Source organism: Bos mutus, chromosome 1 (assembly GCF_027580195.1).
Source record: "Bos mutus isolate GX-2022 chromosome 1, NWIPB_WYAK_1.1, whole genome shotgun sequence".
NCBI classification, from domain to species: Eukaryota; Metazoa; Chordata; class Mammalia; order Artiodactyla; family Bovidae; genus Bos; species Bos mutus.
In genome coordinates this window covers 3,078,811-3,099,966 of record NC_091617.1, presented here as the reverse complement: position 1 = coordinate 3,099,966, position 21,156 = coordinate 3,078,811, and the positions used below count along the sequence as shown (strand labels likewise).

General features: G+C 44.4%; 2 protein-coding genes across 3 annotated transcripts in view; one reads left to right on the top strand and one right to left on the bottom strand.

Moving 5' to 3' along the window:
• The first annotated feature begins 3,017 nt into the window (after nt 1-3,017).
• SOD1 (superoxide dismutase 1) lies at nt 3,018-11,689 on the top strand. Its single transcript, XM_070367194.1, has 5 exons — nt 3,018-3,186; nt 6,772-6,862; nt 8,634-8,703; nt 9,531-9,648; nt 11,263-11,689. The coding sequence occupies exons 1-5, from the start codon at nt 3,115-3,117 to the stop codon at nt 11,368-11,370; spliced, it is 459 nt and encodes a 152-aa protein (XP_070223295.1). The 5' UTR covers nt 3,018-3,114; the 3' UTR covers nt 11,371-11,689.
• A 265-nt stretch (nt 11,690-11,954) lies between these two features.
• The window catches only part of SCAF4 (SR-related CTD associated factor 4), a 63,349-nt gene continuing 54,147 nt past the window's right edge, over nt 11,955-21,156 (bottom strand). The window contains exon 20 of one of the 2 annotated variants that reach the window (XM_070367185.1): nt 11,955-15,094. In XM_070367185.1, coding sequence (XP_070223286.1) covers nt 14,148-15,094 — 947 coding nt within the window. In that variant the 3' untranslated portion in view covers nt 11,955-14,147. The remainder of the gene's footprint in view (nt 15,095-21,156) is intronic. The other variant, XM_070367183.1, reaches the window with a different exon arrangement.

The following is a 21,156-nucleotide window of genomic DNA, read 5'->3' as shown; positions in this document are numbered from 1 at the left end:
CCACATGGATCTCCTTCCTACAAAACAACTTAGGAATGTGTGTCAGACATTCATCCTTCAGGGACCTGGGAGCTAGGTAACACTGCTTTGTGGCTGGCTTATGTCTAAATTGCTAGCAGTTCCTCGGTTCAACAGCTAGTCTTTGTTTTTCCATCTTCATGTTTCCTGGTCATTAACTCTTTGAAGTCAGTCCAACGTATTGCGTGGGCTTCCCTGGTGGCTCAGTGGTAAAGAATTCATCTGCTAATGCAGGAGATGGGTTCCATCACTGGGTCGGGAAGATTCCCCAAGAGGAGTGCATGGCAACCCACTCCAGTATTCTTGCCTGGAGAATCCCATGGACAGAGGAACCTGGAGGGCTATAGTCCTTGGGGTTACAAAGAGTCGGACATGACTGAGCGACTAACACACACAACCCTGTTCTAGAGGAAGGGGTAAGACTCTTGTGGGAGCATCTTCTCAGCTCCACACCTCTCCCCAGGGGAAATACTGCCTAACGAGGAACAGAACAGGGCCCTCTGCAGTGTGGAACCCCTTGCCTAGGTGTGAGGGTAGTTCTAGGAATGAACCTCAGGGGTCCTCGAACCCTGCATGACACAGCCCTGGCACTGACCCAGGCTTTGTCTACCTATCTCAAAAGAGGAGGAACTTGGATCCCAGCACCACTGCACATGGGGTAGATTGTTGGCATGTGAACTGAAATCTGATTCCAACTTCCTGGAAGCCAAAGAGACTTTGGCCTTGGGCAAAGGACCTTTGGCTGTGATTTGCACATTTATGCAACTTACAGGCTAACTAGAAAATGCTAGTTGAGTACAACAAGCAAAATTACAAATATGTATACTTTCAAGAGGATGATAAAAAAAAAGTGAACTGTGTACCTGTGATAGATGACGGTATGAGCCCAAAGGTAGAATTAAATAAGTCATGTGCAGCCAAGACGTGGCTGAAGTAGTTTCTGCCTTGTTTCACTCTGACCTTGAACTAGGTCTCACTCAGCATTTCACCATCCCCACAACTGTGTGTGTGTATTACGTCACTTCGGTTGTGTCCGACTCTTTGCTACCCCATGGACTGCAGCCCACCAGTCTCCTCGGTCCATGGGATTCTCCAGGCAAGAATACTGGAGTGGGTTGCCATATCCTTCTCCAGGGGATCTTCACCACCAGGGCATTGGACCCGGGTCTCTCACATCTCCGGCACTGGCAGGCTTTACCACTAGCGCCACAACTAAATCCTCCCTACATTAGACGGAAAGGCAGATTGTGTTGGGAGTTCACTGGGAGAAGCAGAGGATTTCAACAGAAATCCCTAGCAGCCAGATCTCTCCTCCCTTAGGTGTGTCCTTCATCGGCCCCTGTCTGGGTCTCCTTAACTCCCTGTTTCTTTTCAGTATACTTTCCCCATCTCCTCTTTTGAGTCAAGTAGGTCCAGCTCTTGCCCTCAACTTGCCTACTTCACTGGGCATGAAAAACAGCTGCAGGTCAGAATTTCTCAACCTGCCAACATGAAAGCTCCCTGGGAACAAGGGAGGAAGGTAAATTCCAGGTTCCCACCGCAGACCCACTGGGTCAGAAACACAGCAATCTGCAGTTTAACGAGCCTTCTAGATGAGTCGAAAGCGTGCTTCCTGATTGAATTAACCTCATCTCTGAAAACAGTTCACTCATCTTTGTTACTCAGGCAGCCCGCTGAGGAGGGAAGAGGAAGATTCTTCTCTTGATGCCCCCTGGCAATCCCGTGGTTATCAAACTATTTTGCCAAGAAAAGCATGTTTGTGGGGGTGGGGCCAGATGGTGGCGGTGGTGGGGATTCTCCTGAGCCAAACTGTTGCAGACAAATGCACAGTGAAAAGTGTAAAAGTGAAAGCGTCAGTCACTCAGTCCTGTCCGACTCTTTGCGGACCCCACTGGACTGCAGTTGGCCAGGCTCTTCTCTCCATGGAATTCTCCAGAGAAGAATACTGGAGTGGGTAGCCCTTCCCTTCTCCAGGGGATCCTTCTCACTCAGGGAGTGAACCCAGGTCTCCTGCATTGCAGGCAGATTTTTTACCATCTGAGTCAGGAGAGAAGCAAATGCATAGTCACTGTAAAAAAAAAAAATATTTTGAGAGAACATTAGTAAAAGTTAAATTTGCATTTCCCAAAGGAACCCACCCACAGTCTCCTGTACATCTTTCTAGAGATATCTGAGCACACAAGTAAACATGTTTATACTTTTAAATAAAAACCCACAGAAGAAACGCCTTCCTTGAAGGTTAAGAAATGTATGGAGGTATCATTCACCCATTCTCCCCCTCTCCTTGACTGTTGGGGCAGCAGACAAAACACAGAGGGATGTAGAAATCAATCAGTTGGCTTTTTTTTGGGGGGGGGGCATTTTCAGGTTTGTGGCCTTGCCACACAGGAAATATTCGAAAAGACGTAATTCTGACAACCAAATACTTAAGTTTTATGGGTTTAGGACTAAGAATTGCGGAGAAGAAAAGGTGAGACCCGGGACGGAGATCCACCGTCTTTACAGACCCTCAGAAAGCCACAACGCAATTAAAAAAAATGGAAATTATCACAAACACCCAGCATGAGCGTCTCAACTTGTGAAACACAAAGGCGACAACGTCAGGACCAAAGTCAGTTATCACTCATTAACATTTGCGGACAAAGGGACTTCATATCTTCCAGGCGTGCCACGTATCTATCTCCCTGTCCCACTTTCGTGTACTGCAATCCGCAGATCACACCCTTTCGAGGAGAAAGCCTGGGTGGAGGTTGTTTTTTTTTTTTCCCACGGATCCAGGTTTTACTGCGCGTTTTCACACAGCCCCAGGGCGGAGGGGGCCGGCGGCGCTTGAGTGACGGGCTCCCCACACCGCCCCTAGGCTCCGCCCCTCCGTCAGGGCCCCCCCGAGGCCACCCCGTTGCGGGGGAGCGCGCTGAGAGCGCGGGCGGCGATTGGTTGAGGGCCAGGTTGGGCGGGGCGCGGCCGTCCGGCCCTATAAAAGTGCGGCGGCGCGCTTGTCTCGGTTTTGCGTCGGCGTGTGTTCTGCGGCGTCGTTTTCTCTACTTGGTTGGGGCGTCCCTAGCGGTCCGGGCCGGAGAGCCTTTCCCCCGAGTCATGGCGACGAAGGCCGTCTGCGTGCTGAAGGGCGACGGCCCGGTGCAAGGCACCATCCACTTCGAGGCAAAGGCAAGGGCTGCCGGGGACGAGAGGGGAGACAAGCGGCGAGCGCGTGAGCGCCAACCTGTGCCCTGGAGCGGGAGGCCGGCCCCGCCGGGCCTCGGGCCGCCCTCGCCACGCCTCCCTCCCCCGGCGCGCGGTTCGGCGGGTCCGCGGTCCACTCCCACCCCCGGGCCGCCCCGCGCGCCCGCAAAGTGCTGAGTCACCGGGCGAGCCCGGGGGCGATGCGAGGCGAGGCCTGGGCGGGGGTGCAGGAAGGGAACACCCGGTCGGCCCCTTTGTGTGTGTGGGGGTGGGGGCGGTGAGGCCGACAACCACGGGCCCGGGAGGGCGGAGAGAAAGCGAGGGAGGAGGAGAACCGGATGCCACGGCGCCCCTTCGACGTCCGCAGGCCCCGACGGACCTGCCCTGCTTTGAGGAGGCCGTGTGGCTATTCCCCCACCCCCTACCCCCTTCTTGGCGGGGTCAGTGTCTGGGTCCTGACATGCTGCGGATTCTTGAGTTGCGCAGTCCCGAGGCCTGGCCCGTCCTTGAGATCTCGGGGTTGGCGGGGTGCGGCCGGGCCTTCAGGAATCTCGTGGCATCCGTTATCCTTTTGGGGCTTCCTTTGCAGCTCCAGTGCTCCAGCTCAGGGATCTGCGAACCACGCGCACAGTCTGTGCCGGGTTTGGTGTTTGTACAGCCCTCGAGCTGAGTGGTTCTATCTGTTCAGGTCTTTGTATTTTTATTTTTGTTTTGTTTTAATGTTTGTGTTTAAAGGAAAACACTAGTACGCAACAGTGACCCTTTACAAAAAAGTTTGCTGACACACCCTGCTCTAGGTCATGGTCAGGCTCTGTGGGGACGGAGAAGACGGCCCTGGTCAGAGCTCCAAAAAAACCCAGAGATCTAACAGACTCCCTTGTTTGGGGGGTTTTCTAGAGAGCGATATTAATCCTGGGTTGCACGGCAGATTCAGACTCACCGCGTGCGTGCTAAGTCGCTTCAGTCGTGTCCAGCTCTTTGCGACCCCATGGACTGTAACCCGTTAGGATCCTCTGTCCATGGGATTCTCTAGGCAAGAGGAACCGGAGTGTGTTGACGTTTCCTCCTCCAGGGGATCGTCCCAGTCCAGGGATCGAACCCAGCTCTGCTGCATTGCAGGCAGATTCTTGACCCGCTGAGCCGTTAGGGAAGCCCCAGAGTCACTGGCAGAGCTTTTTAAAATAGAGATTCCAGGGCTCAACTCCGGATCAGTTACGTCAGAACTTGGTGCGGTGCAGTCTGAGATTCGGTGTTTTTAAAGCCTCCAAAGTGATTCATGGCGGATTGAGAATTCTGTTGATAGAGGGCAGTGGATGAGGTTCGGGAGTCCAGGGAGAGGAGGGCTAGAGTAATTTCCTTTGCACGGAATTGTCATTTCTGTGCTTGGAGTATTCCTGTAAACATTTTCAGTCATGTGACTTTGAAATTTCTCTACCGGTAGGCCTGTTACTGAGAGGGTATTGGACAAACCTCTGCACGAATCATGTAAAACAAAGTGTACAGAAACACAGTGATAATACTGTGAAGCACAGAAGTTGTGAGGAGTGTGAAACATCTTTTCACAGATGTTGTGAAAAGACTGTCCCAGATCTTAGGTTGCCAGTGGGTGGAAAATTGTGCTGGCTTGTTAATCTTGAGGGAGTATTTAAGGTACCAATGAGATTTACAGTGGTTTATGGAAACATGAGAGGATATGCAAAGTGTCCTATGTGAGATTTATACAAGGAGAACTTAAATATTTGAGCTTAATTTTTTCCTTTTGGTGGTTTCCAAATTTTCCGTAAAGGCTTTTTGACATTAGACTAAACTTTGCTCTTTTCATTTGTCAGACTGTCTTGTCTCTCCTCTTGCCTCTCACTAGAGAACCTAAGAAGCCTCTGAGGAATTCTTTCCCTCCTCCACTGAGAGGCAGCTCCTGGTGTCACTTAGATTCAGAAGCCAAACTGTGGAACCTGACGCAACCCGGGCCCCCTTAGTTTTTACGCCTTCCCTGCGCAGCTTGTATGGCTCCCTCTTCTGGGTTCTGAACCTCCGCTTTGGTGGTGCTCTCTGCACCTGATAAAAGACCCTTGGGTATGCAGATGTATTAAACTGTCAGTAAACTATCACCTGTACTTCTTGGCTTATTGAGTGTTTAAAATTTTTGGATTAGTTTCCAGTTTTCAAAAATCGGAAATTTTCACCTTTTAAGTCCAGAGTCTAGCTTGTCTTGAAAATCATCTGGAGAAGGCCCCTGCTGAGCCTTCGTTAGCCTAGAGTGACACTGCGGCCCGTTTCCCTTCCTCCTGCTTCCCTGACCTGTTTCACCCATTTGAGAGAATAGCCCAGTTCCCGCAGGATGTACCAGGCTGCTTACCCTTGAACTTCTCCTGTGCATTACCAGTTGAGTGGGCGTGTGGAAGAGCCTGCGTGTTTGCCTCTCTGTGCTCTTGATAACATGGTGCAGAGAGCACCACCAAAATGGAGGTTCAGAACCCAGAAGAGGGAGCCATACAAGCTGCGCAGGAAAGGTCTAAAAACTAAGGGGGCCCGGGTTTGGGGGATAACGGTCACATTTGGCTTTTTCCAGAATGTTCTATTAAATTTCGGGTTTTTCTTTACCTAGAGGAATCATAGTGTGTCTGTCTTCAAAAAGAAATACAAGAGGCAGCAGTCGCCACGCTACTTTCCAGGAGCAGTGATACCTAGCCAGTGGAAAATCAGATCTTCAAGGCCTAACACGTCTTGTAACTGTCGGCCCTGTCTTTTTAAAAAAACAGAAACACCATCTGCTATTCCTGTATGGTGTGGTTGCTGTGTTAGGTTTATTTTAGTTGCTAAGATCTCTCTGTGGCTGTGGAAGTAACTTCTTTGACTTGTCTATGTAGCGTGCAGTACCATTACCCATCACCTTTGCTGGGATTGCAGTGTTTTGTTTTTCTTCACCTGCTTCGGTGTTTTATTGTCCCTTCTTTTTGATCTCAGGAGTGGAAAGGTTATCTAGGTTTCAATGCCTGAAAAGCCTCGAGAAAGCAGTACTTCTGGTTAGACTAGGATCAGCTTCCCAGTGGCAATGAGGAGGATATTCTCTGGCTACAAACCAAAAATATCCATGTGGGAAACTGATAAACGTCCCTCTCCTGGGAGGAGTGGAGAAGAGGGACCATGGGATAGCAAGTTGAGTATTTCCAGGAAACCTTTTTTTTTTTTTAAGACAATCTGTGTGTTTGATAATACAGCAGTGTCTGCATGAAGAAGATGCTGAAAAGTGTATGACGTGCAAGCAGTTGGGTTCACAAGTTTGATACGTGCACATATACTTAGCCACACACGAGCACAACCTGTTTGAAGTATTTACAAAATAAGCAAGAACTTACTCGTATTACACATGAGTGGTTAAGCAGCTACCTGGGGGTTCATTGCTAGAACGTGGTGGGCCTTTCTAGCCAAAAACCTTGGACACAGGCTTTTGACTCCCGAGTTGCTGTTCTTTTCACTTTTCCTGTGAGTGGTAAAGGTAATTCAGTCGTTTTCTTTTCTCAGAAGCATTTGCCCTCTTTTCAAACTTCTCTCACTTTCCTTTGACTAAAGGGAGATACAGTCGTGGTAACTGGATCCATTACAGGATTGACTGAAGGTGATCATGGATTCCACGTCCATCAGTTTGGAGACAATACACAAGGTGGGTGTTGTCCTGGTGACGAGCGATTCACAGTCACCTCACCTAGTGAGATAAACCTAGTAGTGTGTGTGTGTGTGTATGTGTGTGTGTGTGCTCGCGTGTGCTTAGACGCTCAGTTGTGTCTGATTCTGCAACCCGTGGACTGTAGCCCTCCAGGCTCTCTGTCCATGGGATTTTTCAGGCAAGAGTACTAGAGTGATTGCCATTTCCTTCTCCAGGGGATCTTCCCGACCCAGGGATTGAACCCAGTCTTCTGTGTCTCCTGCATTGCAGGTGGATTGTCTATCTGCTGAGCCATCCAGGAAGCCATCCCCACACATTAAAAACTTGCCAACAATTTTTTAAAAAGTCAATAGGACTACTCAAATCAGCCTCAGGGACAAAAATGACTGACTCATGGAATGGAAGGGGGAATTGATGTTTTTATCTTACTATTGGTTGATTATGTAAGAATCTCAGGTGTTTTTAACAATAGAAAACATTACTGCTACTTTCTGACCTTCTTGGCCTTTGGTCCTTGTGAGCTGGGGGTTGAGGGTGGGTGTGACAGGCAGGGGGTACATTTATCATTACCCTGGAAGAACAGCTCCACAGCTCCAACACAAGAGCCTTAGTTGGGACGGGGTTGGAGGGGAAGGAAGAGACAAACTGATGATGGCCTGTGAAGTGTTGGTGCTGTGGATTGAGTTTGATTTTCTCCATTTGGGATCAGAAGCAAGTTAACAAAATTTATGGATTAAGTTGCTGTATTTGAGTAAACTTAGTCTTTCAACCTTCTGTGATGAGAACTTAATTCATTTTGCTGGAACCTGTTTTTAATGTCCCATAATTTGGTTCCTTTAAATAGTGATTTAAGGGTCAGATGTGATCCACTTCAACAATTATAAAAATTCCTGGGACTAAGAGGTGGTCCAGTGGGTAAGACTCCACCTAGTTCCCAATGCAGGGGGCCTGGGTTGGATGCCTGGTCAGGGAGAGGAGTCCCCACATGCACGCCACAACCCAGAGGCCGCATGCTGCTGCCTAAGGACCCTGCGTGCCTCAACTAGAGACCACGTGTGCAGCAGCTGAGGCCTGGCGCAGCCAAAGGAAAAACATTCCCGCCTCCGGTGGGAGGCGACTGCTGTTTGGCTTCGACTTACTCTGCCACGTCTTGTAACCTGCGTGTCGTCTCCCTGAGTGGGGAGGGTGGGGGCTGTTCACAGCCTTTATCCATCCCCCACTCCACCTGACAGCCATCGAGTGAAGACCCATGTCCCGAAAGAGCCGCCTCCATAGTTGTGGAAATGCTCTTCCCCGGTGCTCAGGAGTGCCATTTTCACAGAGTACAACCTTAAGGCCCAGAGTCGTGCAGGGCAGCAGCCCTTGGACTAGGATGCTGCTTTATATTCCACAAGCACCAAGACCCTGACCGCAGCTGTCTGGCAGTGTGTTGCTGGGGAGACACGTTTTTTGTAGTTGAGGTAACCTGTCGTCTTAGGAAGTAGGATCATAATCATGGGATTTTAATAGAAGGACCATTGAAGTGCAAGTCAGGGCAGAACCACCCAAGCCCAGAGAATGGTGTTACCTTGACCAGTGTCACACAGTAGTTAGAATTTGTCTCTACTCCCTGCCCTCTGTTGCTGTTGTTACTAGCCCAGAAGTCACATTGTGGGTCAGTACTTTTCTCCAGTTGAGGCTTTTAGCAATGACCAGTTTCGTTTTTAGAATTTATTTTGGAATTTTGATTTATAATTCAGCTGCCGTTTTTTTTTTTTTTTGTAAACAGGCTGTACCAGTGCAGGTCCTCACTTTAATCCTCTGTCCAAAAAACACGGTGGGCCAAAAGATGAAGAGAGGTGAGTGACCTTAATTCTTTTTTGAAATATTAGTGCTGGCTTTGGGCAGGGGTGGTCAGTATGGTTTACTACTTGCAGATTGTATGCTAAGATAATTGCACTTCTGCTTTTGAATTTGTTGCTCCACGTAACGCCTTGCCCCCGAGTACTGGAATGGCATTACTCCCTGGGCTAAGGAATTGACAAATGGGGACACTGCAAACGATTTGGGTTTTGTAGCGTTTATTGAATAAAGAACTAATACAAGTGTCAAAGGGAACTAATACAGGAAATGTCATGAATAACAGTACTGTCAACTACTAGCAAAATTAAAACATCATTGTGAAACACTGGGAACTTTGTAGATGAAAATTTAATGTTGAAAATTCACTGAGACTCCCCTTGTATGTGTTCGTTTTCTGAAAGCCTTTCAGGAAAATACTAAATTTTAAGGACAAGGATTAATTTACGTTTATATCAAAGGGCTAGGGGCATAACTCTTTTAGCCATGCCAAGTATTAATAGGCATAACTCAGTAACTTAGAGTTTACCCTCTTAAGTTTACTTTACCTCTGAGGTTAGGGGTGCACCCCAAGTCTTTCCAGAGTGTTGCTTTATAGACTTGAAGCCTTGCTTGAAGAGCTGTGTGTCTGGAACATCTTGTTAGTTGTTTAATTTGTATGTTTTCAAAGTTTTGTCAGTATGGAAAAGTGGATTCTATTTGATAATACCGTATTGCTCTCTCAAGTCACCCTTATATATCTGACTCATCCATTTTTAATTTAGCTTATGAACTAAAGTTAGATAGACAGAAATCAGTCCTAATCCCTCTGCTTTTTCAATGTTAGGCATGTTGGAGACCTGGGCAATGTGACAGCTGACAAAAACGGTGTTGCCGTCGTGGATATTGTAGATTCTCTGATTTCACTCTCAGGAGAATATTCCATCATTGGCCGCACGATGGTGGTAAGTTTTCATATAATAAGGATATGCATGAAATTTCTTCTAACATATGATCATGTATGTTGTCATGACTTCACGATTGTTAATCCTGGCTTCTAAGCTTCCATATAAATTGTACGTTCTGTTCAGATTAGGAAAAGCAATTATTTTGTTGGACACTTAACAGTGAAGGTGAATTAATGGTCAAGGTCAGTTAAGACCAGTTTTGCTAAGATGCAGTAATAAAGCAGATTACCTTTGATCAACCCTGGGATTCTTGAGGCAAGAACACGAGTGGGTTGCCATTTTCTTCTCCAGGATATGAAAGTGGAAAGTGAAAGTGAAGTCGCTCAGTCGTGTCTGACTCTTTGTGATCCCATGGACTGCAGTCCACCAGGCTCCTCCGTCCATGGGATTTCCCAGGCAAGAGCACTGGAGTGGGGTGCCACCGCCTTGTCCAATGGAAACAGAAGCTGTCTTTGGTCTTCAAATGGCCAGGCTTTCTGTCACTACTGGGTTTCCCCCTTGCAGTTAACCAGAGCATTTGAAATCTAAAGTCTGGGGTGGACCTCGGTGCCAGTATTCATTCACGTCTGCAGGTTGTTGTCACTTGCGTAACGTGTGGGAGGCCGTTGCCCCAGGCTATGTAGCCCTGCATCTGGTTCCTACGGAATGCCTCCTGAAGGCTCCCAGAGGACAGCTAACTTTCAGTAGACGCTTCCTATCAGTTCACCCTTTTATCCTTAGAATTAATTTCCTTCTGTAGTTATGAAGCAGAAAAGTCACTTATCAATGTCTGATGTGCTGTGCTTAGTCACTCAGCTGTGTCCGACTCTGTGCCACTGCTGGACTTGCAGCACGCCAGGCTCTGTCCATGGCATTCTCCGGGCAAGAATACTGGGTTGGACTGCCATGCCCTCCTCCAGGGGATCCTCCCAACGCAGGGATCGAACCCAAGTGTCCTGCATTGCAGGCAGATTCTTTACCATCTGAGCCACCAAGTGGTGGCTTAATGTTTTATGAGCAAAATTTAAAAGGCTACTGCTTGAATATTCAAGATATTTTTAGGGCCTCCCTCATAGCTTCAGTTGGTAAAGAATCTGCCTGCAATGCAGGAGACCCGGGTTTGATTCCAGGGTCTGGAAGATCCTCTGGAGAAGGGCATGGCAACCCACTGCAGTATTCTGATTTGAATATTCAAGATATTTTTAGGTTTATCTCTTATTTATGGGTCTGTAGCTAATTAGGCAAAGTTTTTGTAAGTTTATAGTTTTTTTTGGTTCACCTTTCCCCTCAAACCAGTTTGTACTATGAAAGAATGTCTACTCTGATATTACTAAAATTTCTTACGGTAGATTTAGCATGTGGATACTTTGTAACCTAATTCTATGGGTTTCTCGTCTTTTTGAGATAGTACTGCTAACCTAGTGTTTTATGATGTCTGCATCATCAAGAAAAAGCTCTGAATAGTAGTTTCTACTTTTTACTACTAAATATTTATGTATTTTCCTGCTAGTAGGATTATTTTAACATGGTATTTTCTAATATTCAGTGGTTCTTAAAAGTCTTTTGGGTATTGTTGAGGAGATGGTAATTGCTTGATAGCCTGAGTTAATTTGTTGTTAAAACTTTTTAAAGGTCCATGAAAAACCAGATGACTTGGGCAGAGGTGGAAATGAAGAAAGTACAAAGACTGGAAACGCTGGAAGTCGTTTGGCCTGTGGTGTAATTGGAATTGCCAAGTAAACATTCCTTGGGACGTGGTCTGAGTCCTAGTAACTCATCTGTTATCTTGCTAGTTGTAGAAATTTAATTTGATAAGCATTTAACACTGTAAACTTAAAAAGTGTAATTTGTGTGACTTTTTAAAAATTGCTTTAAGTACCTGTAATGAGAACTGACTTATGATCACTTGAAAGATTTGTATAATTTTATAAAACTCATATGCAATTAAAATGTGTTTCATTGATCTCTGTATTTTGCCAGACTTAATCACATGTATATTATTTGTCTGAATTTCTTCGATTCTCTCAAGCCTGCAATAAACATTCTCTGTGGCACTGTATTTTGAGCCTGTTGAAGTATTTAAATTGAAATTCTAAATTAACTTGATATTCATACATAGAGCGTGAATTATTACTAAATCTCTTAGTAATATGTTGACGGGTATTAACTATCTTATAGAACTTTTTTTTGAAAGTGTTTTTAAATGAGATCATTCAAATGTTAAAATTTTAGCGATTGGTAAATTTAGCTAAGACTAAGCTGAACTTTAATCTGAGACAAATAGGCCATTCTTTGTTAGCTTTAGGGAAGTTAAGGTGGTAACTTTATTTTAAAAAGTAGCTGTTTACAATTTAAGAGAGCCCTTTGATAACTTAGTGAAATTGTAAATGGCAAGTTACAGCCTTAGCAGAGTAAGATTAATTTACCTACCTGTCAAAATGGCACATACTCCATTTTTATAGACCCATGGCCACTTATTTTTAATAACAGTCGAGTTTGGCACAACCTGCTTTCAGATATGCCCTTTAAAGAAATACATTATACCCACTGTAAGGTGGAAGCAAAGAAATGACTTAGTTGTGGGTTCTGCCTGTTTAAATACAAGAATTTCTACACCCAGTTAGTAATTCAAGTCTGTTTCTCTTAAACACGTATGCCTATAGAAGAATGCTTTAAAATGAAGTGTTGATCTTAACACAGGTTTGACTGTGGGTTATAGTTTATTAATTGAAATTTATAGGATATTTGACAGAGAAGCCAGAAATAAGCAACTGTTTTGGTTGGACTTTAGCCAGTGAAGATCACTTGGAGAGGAAAAGCTAATTTAGAAAAATAAATGTAGTGTATTCAGTTTCAAGTTGGTGATAACAGTATGCTCACAAATTAACATTGGAATTTAAAAACCAACACGAACATTTCATAAGGTAGTTTGTTACATAAATGGACTTGCTTGGGTCTTTAAAGCCTCAAATGTAATTACTACCACTTAATACTTCTGGGGTTTTGTCATGAGCAAATAGGGTGACCTTAATACTTTCAATTGGAAATACTGGACTGTTTCCTTGAAACCCGAACACTAATCAGATGTGTATTTCCAGAAGCGGTTTCAGCTAGGCCTTTTGACACTCAGTGGGCCAACATACACCAGGGTAAGCTTATGACTCAGGTCTACATATGTGAAACGGGATTTTCTCTTTATTTTCCAAACGTTGCCCGGGTACATTTCCCCCCACCACCCATTAAGGATCTTGCTGCAGAAAATCAAAACCAAATAAAGCAGCTTGGCCTCGGGATGAGGGTGAAGAAGCTGTACCAGCACACAAACTAGGACAGTTTAGACACATAATTTAAGGAGAAAAGAGCTTCAAGGCCATAAATACTTGGGTTGTGTTAATGGTTGGTCTTTTCCTTGGCACTAGCTCAGCAGCTTTATGTAACCGCTTCTCTGTACTACTTCAGGTACAGGTTTTCCCTTTAAATATCTTCATGTAACAGTTCTTGGATAACTCACAACTGTTCTTCCTAGTTAATCCAATTATTTTAAAGAAGAGAGAGTACTTTGCAGGGGTGAAAAGCTCAGTTTACCTCTGCTCAGTAGGGGAAAAGAGAGGCAACAGGCAAGGGTTATAGAAACAGTGGGGGCTGCATTTAAGTTCTTAAACAGATGAGACAAAAAGCTATTAAAGCTGCAGACACTAACCTTGATTTTCTTTCACCTTTTTGAAAAATTTAATGGGATGGTAAGACAACCAGCCTTCTAAAGAAGTAATACCCAGGCAATAATTTATAGTACAATTGGCAATGTTGGGGTCCAATGTTCCCTTAGCAAAGAATTTTTTTTACCAATTATTTAGGGCAACATTTACCACAAAGCCAATGGGTGGCGGGTGGGGAGGAGAACACCTTGATTGAATCCCAAAACTCAAGCTTTTCAGTTAACATTAAAACCACTAACTTTTGCCTTAAGATTGAAATGCTAAAAATCAAAAATATTACAGATCAAGTGTTTGAAAATAACTACATAAAGATGTCTGTTTCCATCAAATCAACAAGTCTAATTTAGACTAATACAGCATTAACCGCTCAAACTTTGATGAACAGTCCTTTTCCACAATGCAGTGTAGGAAGAATAGCACACATTAAAAGTTTGTTACGAAAATAGAGTTTATTAAAAACATCCCTATTGTTTTTTGAGGAGCTTTCACCGTTACCTTGTCTTAAATTAAAAAAAAAAAAAAAAATAGAGAGCACTTCTAATTACGATTTGTAAACTTTTTAAAGTCAAAACTTTTAAAAAGTTACAGCAAAAAGGGTAATATTTATTCATATTTTCAGTATTTTTTTTTGTTGTTATTTTGTGACTATTTTTAAATAGAAGGGAAGCAATCAAATTGCTTACAGCTCCCACCAACTACTGCGGGGCTGTGACATAGCAGGAGCAGGTATAATACAGCATCTGTACACCCCAAGCCCTACCCTCCTGTGTTGCTGTCATATCCGACAGATTCCAGTCTCTCTTAACGAGGAGCCTCTGCTGCTGAGCCGGGGTCCTTCTCGGGGTTGACGGATGAGGTAGCCTCAGCAGGTAACTCTTCAGAAGGCTTTGCGACTGCAGGCCCAGGCTCCCCCTTAGGAAGTTCTGAAACAGTGTCTACGTTTCCCGCTTGGCTAATGGGAGGTTCCACGGTCTTGTTACTGCCTGCCCTGTCTGCCACCTCGGGCTTCTCCTTGCCTCGGTTTTCTTCCTTCTCTCTACGAGACTCTCTATCTCTAGAATCTCTCTCTCTGTCTCGATGCCCACTAGAACGTCTATTCCTGTCTTCCAAGTCTCTGTGCCTGTCCCGGTCGGGGCTCCTCCTTCCCCACTCTCTCCTCTCACGGTTACTATTCTCTCGATCATCGTTACGGTTCCCGTACCGTTCCCGGTCATTCTCCACCCTATTTCCAAAGGATCTTCTTCCAAACCTTTCTTGGTCTCTACCTGAATTGAACTGCTGCTGCCTGCTGTCATTTCTGAACGGCTGTGGCTGCTGCTGAGCCGGCGGCGGCTGCTGGGCTGGCGGCGGCTGCTGCGGCGGCGGCTGTGCAGGTGGCTGCTGCTGTTGCTGCTGTTGCTGCTGTGGCGGCGGCTGCCTTCCGTCTCGGTCCTCAGGACCCCCCGGGCCCGGCCCCGGGCCCCCGAGCCCTGGCATCCCGCCAGGCCTGACGAAGGGGCCGTGGGGTGGGAATGGGCCTTTCATTCCATGAGGCGGAGGCATTCCGAAGCCCCCAGGGCCTGGTGGTGGGCCTCGGTGCATCATGTGTGGAGGCATGGGCCGAGGTGGCATCAAGGGAAACCGCTGTAAGTGAGGTGGAGGCATTCCTGGCGGGCGCTGGAGTGGGATCAGGCCAGGTCGGGCACCGAGGAGACCAGTGGACGGGGCCTGGAGCCCAATGACGGGACCTGGTGCAACTCCTTGGGTACCTGATGAGGCAATAAAAATGAGACTGTAAATAAAGCAACACAGAAGACGGCATATTCTATTTTCAGCTGTTTCCTGTGGTGCTTGGAGCAAAATGAAATTCACAATCTTCCAGTGTCATACTGTTTGACAGTCTACCCAGGAGAAACTCAATGTGAAGTCCCAGCAACAATCCATGGCAAGCAGTCCTAAAGATACATCATACAGTTATGTACACACACCTACCTAATACAGGTTGAGGTCCAAATATGTCACATAAGGAGACTAATATACCACATTTTGGAAAAAGTATATCAAAACGTCCTTCCGCACAGCCTTGATTAGCAGCTGTTTTACCACTCAAAATGCTTGAGAAACACAATGTACTATGTCCTAATGAGATAAAGAAATGAACTAGCTGAGCCAACTGAAACTTATTTCAGGTGTACTCTTAGAAATTTTTTACTCTAAGTCTTACTTTGACTTTCTATTAGGAAAAAAATGGGGTCAATGACCCAGAAAATCCAGTGAAGAGGGAGGTTTCTTTGAGTCTATGACACTAAAATGCTTTACGTAGTTAACGTGCAGTCATGTGCTCAGTTGCTCAGCCGCTTTGTGACCCCATGGACTATAGCCTGCCAGGCTCCTCTTAGAAGTTTTCAGGCAAGAATACTGGTGGTGGTCCATGAACTGTATAGCCCACTAGGCCCCTCTGTCCATGGGATTTTCCAGTCAAGAATACTGGAGTGGGTTGCCATATCCTTCTCCAGGGGATCTTCCGGACCCCGGAACTGAACCCCAGTCTCGTGCACTGCAGGCAGACTCTTTGTCAACTGGAGTGGGTTGCCATTTTCCTTCTCCAGGGGATCTTCCCAACCCATGGATCGAAAACACTAATGCTTGTAAAACAAAGATCAACACAAGAACGGAGAGTTTGTTTTCACAAGTCTCTTTTTAAAGCACAGCCTAACATGTAAACTGCTATGCCAAAATGACTGCTGAACTATGCTGAGTGCTCAGCTATTCACCTTCTATTCATTTTCCCAAAGATGGCAAGACTGATAAAAGTTAGTGCTGCTGAAAGTGACAATGACTACCAGTCTTATTTCCTACTTACAGGAGGCATTTTGTTTATGCTTTATTGTAACAGTCAAATTCAACCCATCATGTATGATACAGAAAAGGAGGATTTGTTTCACAACTTAATTAAGTAACAGGTATCATCACCTCTCTCATTTCTCTGCAAATATTAACAATACAACAAGTTAGTCGAAAAAGGAAAACGTTCAGGTATTATCAGAAGGTGCCGTCTACTCACATACTGCAGAGATGTCTTTGGCAAGTTGTAGGTTATGACTATCAAGTGTCCATGGTGAGAGAAATGCTTGTGCAACACTGACAGAAAAATAACCTGGAAGCAAACCCAATACTTTTTCATCTTCCCCCCATCCCCAACATCATGTTATTTTATGTTTACAGTTTCAATCACTTCCTCCCACTCACTTTAGCAAACATTTAAGGAAGTCCTACTAAATCCTAACAATAGGTTTTCTGTATACACAATTATTACTAATATGGAAGACAAGAATTTCTACTTCAGTTTTTGCTCCTCCGAACATACGGTCCAATACTACTCTGTCAGACTTGGGAACTAAAAAGAGGGACTGAAAATGTACGTGTATCAGTTATAACTCTTAACATGAAGTTGTAACTCTTATCACTTTACTTAGAGTACCTTCTTTTAAATGCTTAAAGAGAAACATTTGGTGAAAAAAACCTCACACAGGAGTGACCCTGGACACATGCCTCAGAAATACGGATAATAATACCTGCTTTTTGCTGATATTAAATGGGATAAAACACTTAAGCATGAGCTCAGAGCTTGGCACATCGCTAAGTGCTGCAGTTATTATTCTACACATCTATTTTGACAAATGGTAAATATCTTAACACTAAGTATTTCACTTTGCAAAAACACTATGTTTTGTATTTCTGATCATTAAGATCTTATTAGCCTCTCCTGGTTCCCCAATATCCACCACAGTTTAGAGTCAAGCAGTTTGGTAATTGAAAGAAATTAAGCTTCCATATATCAGGCCTAAGAAAATGTTAATTACCATAATGAAAACCCACAAATGATGAACTGGATGAATGAGGCAAAGACCTCAGCCCTTCATACACTGTTCACACTCTTAAGAAAATCCCAGACAATGAGCATAACACAGAACTTATACTCTACCTCAGAATGATATGAAATTCACAGCAAACTTTCTTGATGCCACTTATTGTACATTTACTGAGACTGGACCATATAGTGAGACAACCTGGCATCTAAGGTTATTTCCTTGCTCCCACTTTTTAAAGAAATCATACAGTACCAACACTTGTGGACTTTAACTCAAAACAAGCAACATCAAGTGTATGTACCCATGTACAGTCTCTTTCAATAGTTAATCATATACAGAAGCACCTAAATAAAATTTTCATTTCCCACCAGCTTTTACTCAAGGATAAAAATGATAAATGTTTACTCTGTTAAAAGACTTGGTGTGGCACATTCTAGGACCTAACTATAAGCTCAAGGGGCCAATACCAAGTTTTAAATTACACTACAAAAAAATAAATAAATAAATTACACTACAGGGATGGGGAAGGGATTAAAAGTATCTTATTATAACAAAAGAATTAAGTTCAGATGAATCTTTAAGAGGAAACAGACCTTTGCAGGACAATGGGAATACTGACGGCTTCCTCAACTGCCAATTTGACAGCTGCCAAAAGCCAACCTCTATCTTTGTACAGAGATCACATGGGCAATGATTCTTTGTAAACCCATCTCTAGGAACGCATTTCTAAGTTCTTTGTAACATGCATCTGAGGGTACATACAGACGGACTTAACAGGGTTAACTTTTACAGTACATGCATATATATATATATATATTTATTTTGTCAAACCAGGTCTTTAGTTGTGGCATGTGGGATCTAGTACCCTGACCAGGGACTGAACCCCAAGCCCCTGCACTGGGAGAGTGAAGTCTTAGCCACTGGACCACCAGGGAAGTCCCATATAATGAAACCTCCTACAAACAAATTTTTATTTATTTTTAATTTTTGGCCACGACATGAAGCTTTTGGGATCTTAGTTCCCCAACAAGGTACTGAACCAGAGCCCATGGCAGTGAATGCAGGGTCCTAACAACTGGACCACCAGGGAATTCCCCAAAGCATATTTTTATAAAGAAAAAAACCCATTGCCTAATTTATCTATCTAACATATGTGGATATTTAGGATTTACTTAAAATATTATACACTCAAATAATTTTTCTCTTTCATAAATAAGCTGATTTCCCTTTAACCCTTTATGGGCCAACAAAGTACAGACTCCCCTGACAGTATTTCCATAGTTTCAAATGTTGGCCTTCAAAATACACAAGTGGTAGAATTACTGATTTTTTTGCTCCTCTGTTGTTCTGCAGTGAACAAAAAAGTACTGCTTTTAATTAAAGTTACATTTGATTAAAAAAATATATCAGGTGGTGTAAGTTCCTGGTAGGGATAACAGCTGAATTTCATTTTCATTAGGAAAGCTGATGTTACACACACACCAGTGGATATGTAGTGAGTTCCCCAGGTCTAAAGGACATTCAATGTAATTATTCATTTTATTTCAAAGTTTGATGTGCAATATACCATGGACAAGTTTTCCAGAGTTACAAACTTCAAAAAAAAAAAAAAAAATTCACCCATACGTATGTTGAACATCGAAGCTTTTTTTTACATTGTTACCACATTTACTGTGCTGGGGATGTTGTTCTTTAGTGGCTGTGTCCCAACCTGTGTCTACCCTGTGGACTGTTGCCTGCCAGGCTCCTCTGTCCATGGGATTTCTCAGGCAAGAAAACTGGAGTGGGTTGCCATTTCGTTCTCCAGGGGAATTTTCCGACCCAGGGATCAAACCTGCATTGGCAGGTGGATTCTTTAACACTGAGCCACCAGGGAAGCATGTGCTGGGGATATAAGGACTAAAAATAATAATCTTTTCCTTCAAACAGAATACAGCCTAGTAGAAACAAATGTTAACTGCTCTAAGAGATGGCACACACTAGGATGGTGACAAAAGTAAAACTGATACAAGTCGGTGTGTGTGAAAATGAGCAGGAGTCCCATGAGATGTCTGAATTAGGTGTCAGCAGAAGAGAAAAACATTCAGGCCAACATTAGGAATGAAGAATGTTACTATCAAGAGGATGGCACTGCTGAAAAGGCCTATTAGCAAGCTGAAGCAGTAAAGTGTGCTGTTACTGCAGCAGAATGTCTTTTGAATGAAAATCGAGGAGAGAAGGTGAGGTTTATTATTGAAGCAGCTACAATCTGTACAAATACAAATCGCTATCAATTACAAATTAGAAAAAGAAAAAAAGATGAGATGTGTGAGGCTGAACAAGGTAGGTCGGGGCATCCAGGTCTTCCATGCGTGATAAGGAACTTGGACTGATCTAGAGAGGTGGGAAAACCACACAGGGATTTTTAGCAGGGATGGTCCTATGTTTGTTTTCAGAAGATCCCTCTTTCAGGAAAGCAAGACGGGGGGAGGAGGGAGGATACTAGAGAGTAGTGAGGCTCTTGTTTCAAGAATCCAGGGGACAGAGGTGAGAGACAACTGAAAGAGGTGCTAGAGAAGGAGGAACATTTAAGCTTTTCAACAGCAGGACTGGAAGAATCCAAGGCTGGAGGAACACAGCTCTCTGCTTTGAACGAGGATGGAGGCATCTGTGCAATGCAGAAATTTAATAACAGAAGCAATTTTTGGAGACAGACGACAAACTTCACATGGTAACACTGAGGGTTGGAGAGGCCTGGGCTACACCTGATGGAAATGTGCTCAAGAGATTGATTAAATGTATAGAGCTCAGAAGATTAAGAGTCATGGTGTTAACTTATCCAGAATATGGATGAAAACAAAAAAGGGAGGAATTCAGACCTGGGGAGACAGCACAGTAGATAGAAAACTCCAAATTTTCTAATGCAGCAAGATTTTAAGGCAGACAAATTATTTAAATTCAAGGAGTAGAAGAAACTTGTGCATGTGTGCTAAGTCACTTCAGTCATGTCGGACTCTTTGCGACCCCATGAATTGTAGCCCACCAGGCTCTCCTGTCCATGGAATTCTCCAGGCAAGAATACTGGAGTGGGTTGCCATACCCTCCTCCAGGGGGTCCTGCTGACCCAGAGATCAAACTTGGGTCTCCTGCATTGCAGGTGGATTCTTTACCGTCCAAGCCACTGGGCAAGAAACTCATTGGAGTTTAAATAGCCAAGGCTATTTCCTATGAGTCAAAAAGCCCTCAACTGTTCCACAACTAAAAAACAAGTATCAAGATTAGAGAGATGCCACTGCTTTCTATAGCAAAGATGTTGGTGATCATGGGAAATAAGAAACAAGTATGTTAAAAGGCTAAAGGGGTGGTGTGGGAGGGGAAGGTTGATATGGTTAGAGACCAGTGTGGACCTTGAAATCTCAGAAGAATAAAGCTTGACTTATTTACTGTGGTGGAGACCAGCTGAATGTGTTAGTTGTATTCTTTCACAGATGATGTAAATTTAAGTTGGATTTTTTTTTTTTTTTAAAGCAAGGATCTGCTATGTGAAGAAGGAAAGGGGGGAAAGCAAGGGGAGGAAGGGCAGAGGGAACATCTGAAAAGGCCAATCAGCAGAAAGGATGGTTCTTCTGCCTCTTCTCCACCAATCATCATGTCTTTCATTCTACCACAGCCAATGCCTCTGGGAAGTCCTGGACTTTTCATCAGAAGCAACTTCGTTACTTCAAAATTCTCATTTTCAAGTGCCCCAAACAACTGTCAATCCCACTAGGATCATGTTCCCCATGCCCGCAACGTCTTTCCTTTCCTCCTTACCTGTCTTGGGAGTCCATGGTTCTCCCTCACCATGCTGCTCAGAAATTGGTTTTAAATGCAACACTTCTACCTAATCTGCACCTGAATACGGCTGGGCACCACCCCCAACATGCTGACTGGCCTCATTTTGTTTGTAACTACAACCACAAATTCTCCCTTAATCCTGG

Bases quoted from the DNA above. Each gene is read 5' to 3' on its own strand.
- SOD1 (XM_070367194.1), top strand. From the start codon at position 3,115: ATGGCGACGAAGGCCGTCTGCGTGCTGAAGGGCGACGGCCCGGTGCAA. The intron at 3,187-6,771 runs GCAAGGGCTGCC...CTTTGACTAAAG, and splicing joins CCATCCACTTCGAGGCAAAG to GGAGATACAGTCGTGGTAAC. The intron at 8,704-9,530 runs GTGAGTGACCTT...TTTCAATGTTAG, and splicing joins GGGCCAAAAGATGAAGAGAG to GCATGTTGGAGACCTGGGCA.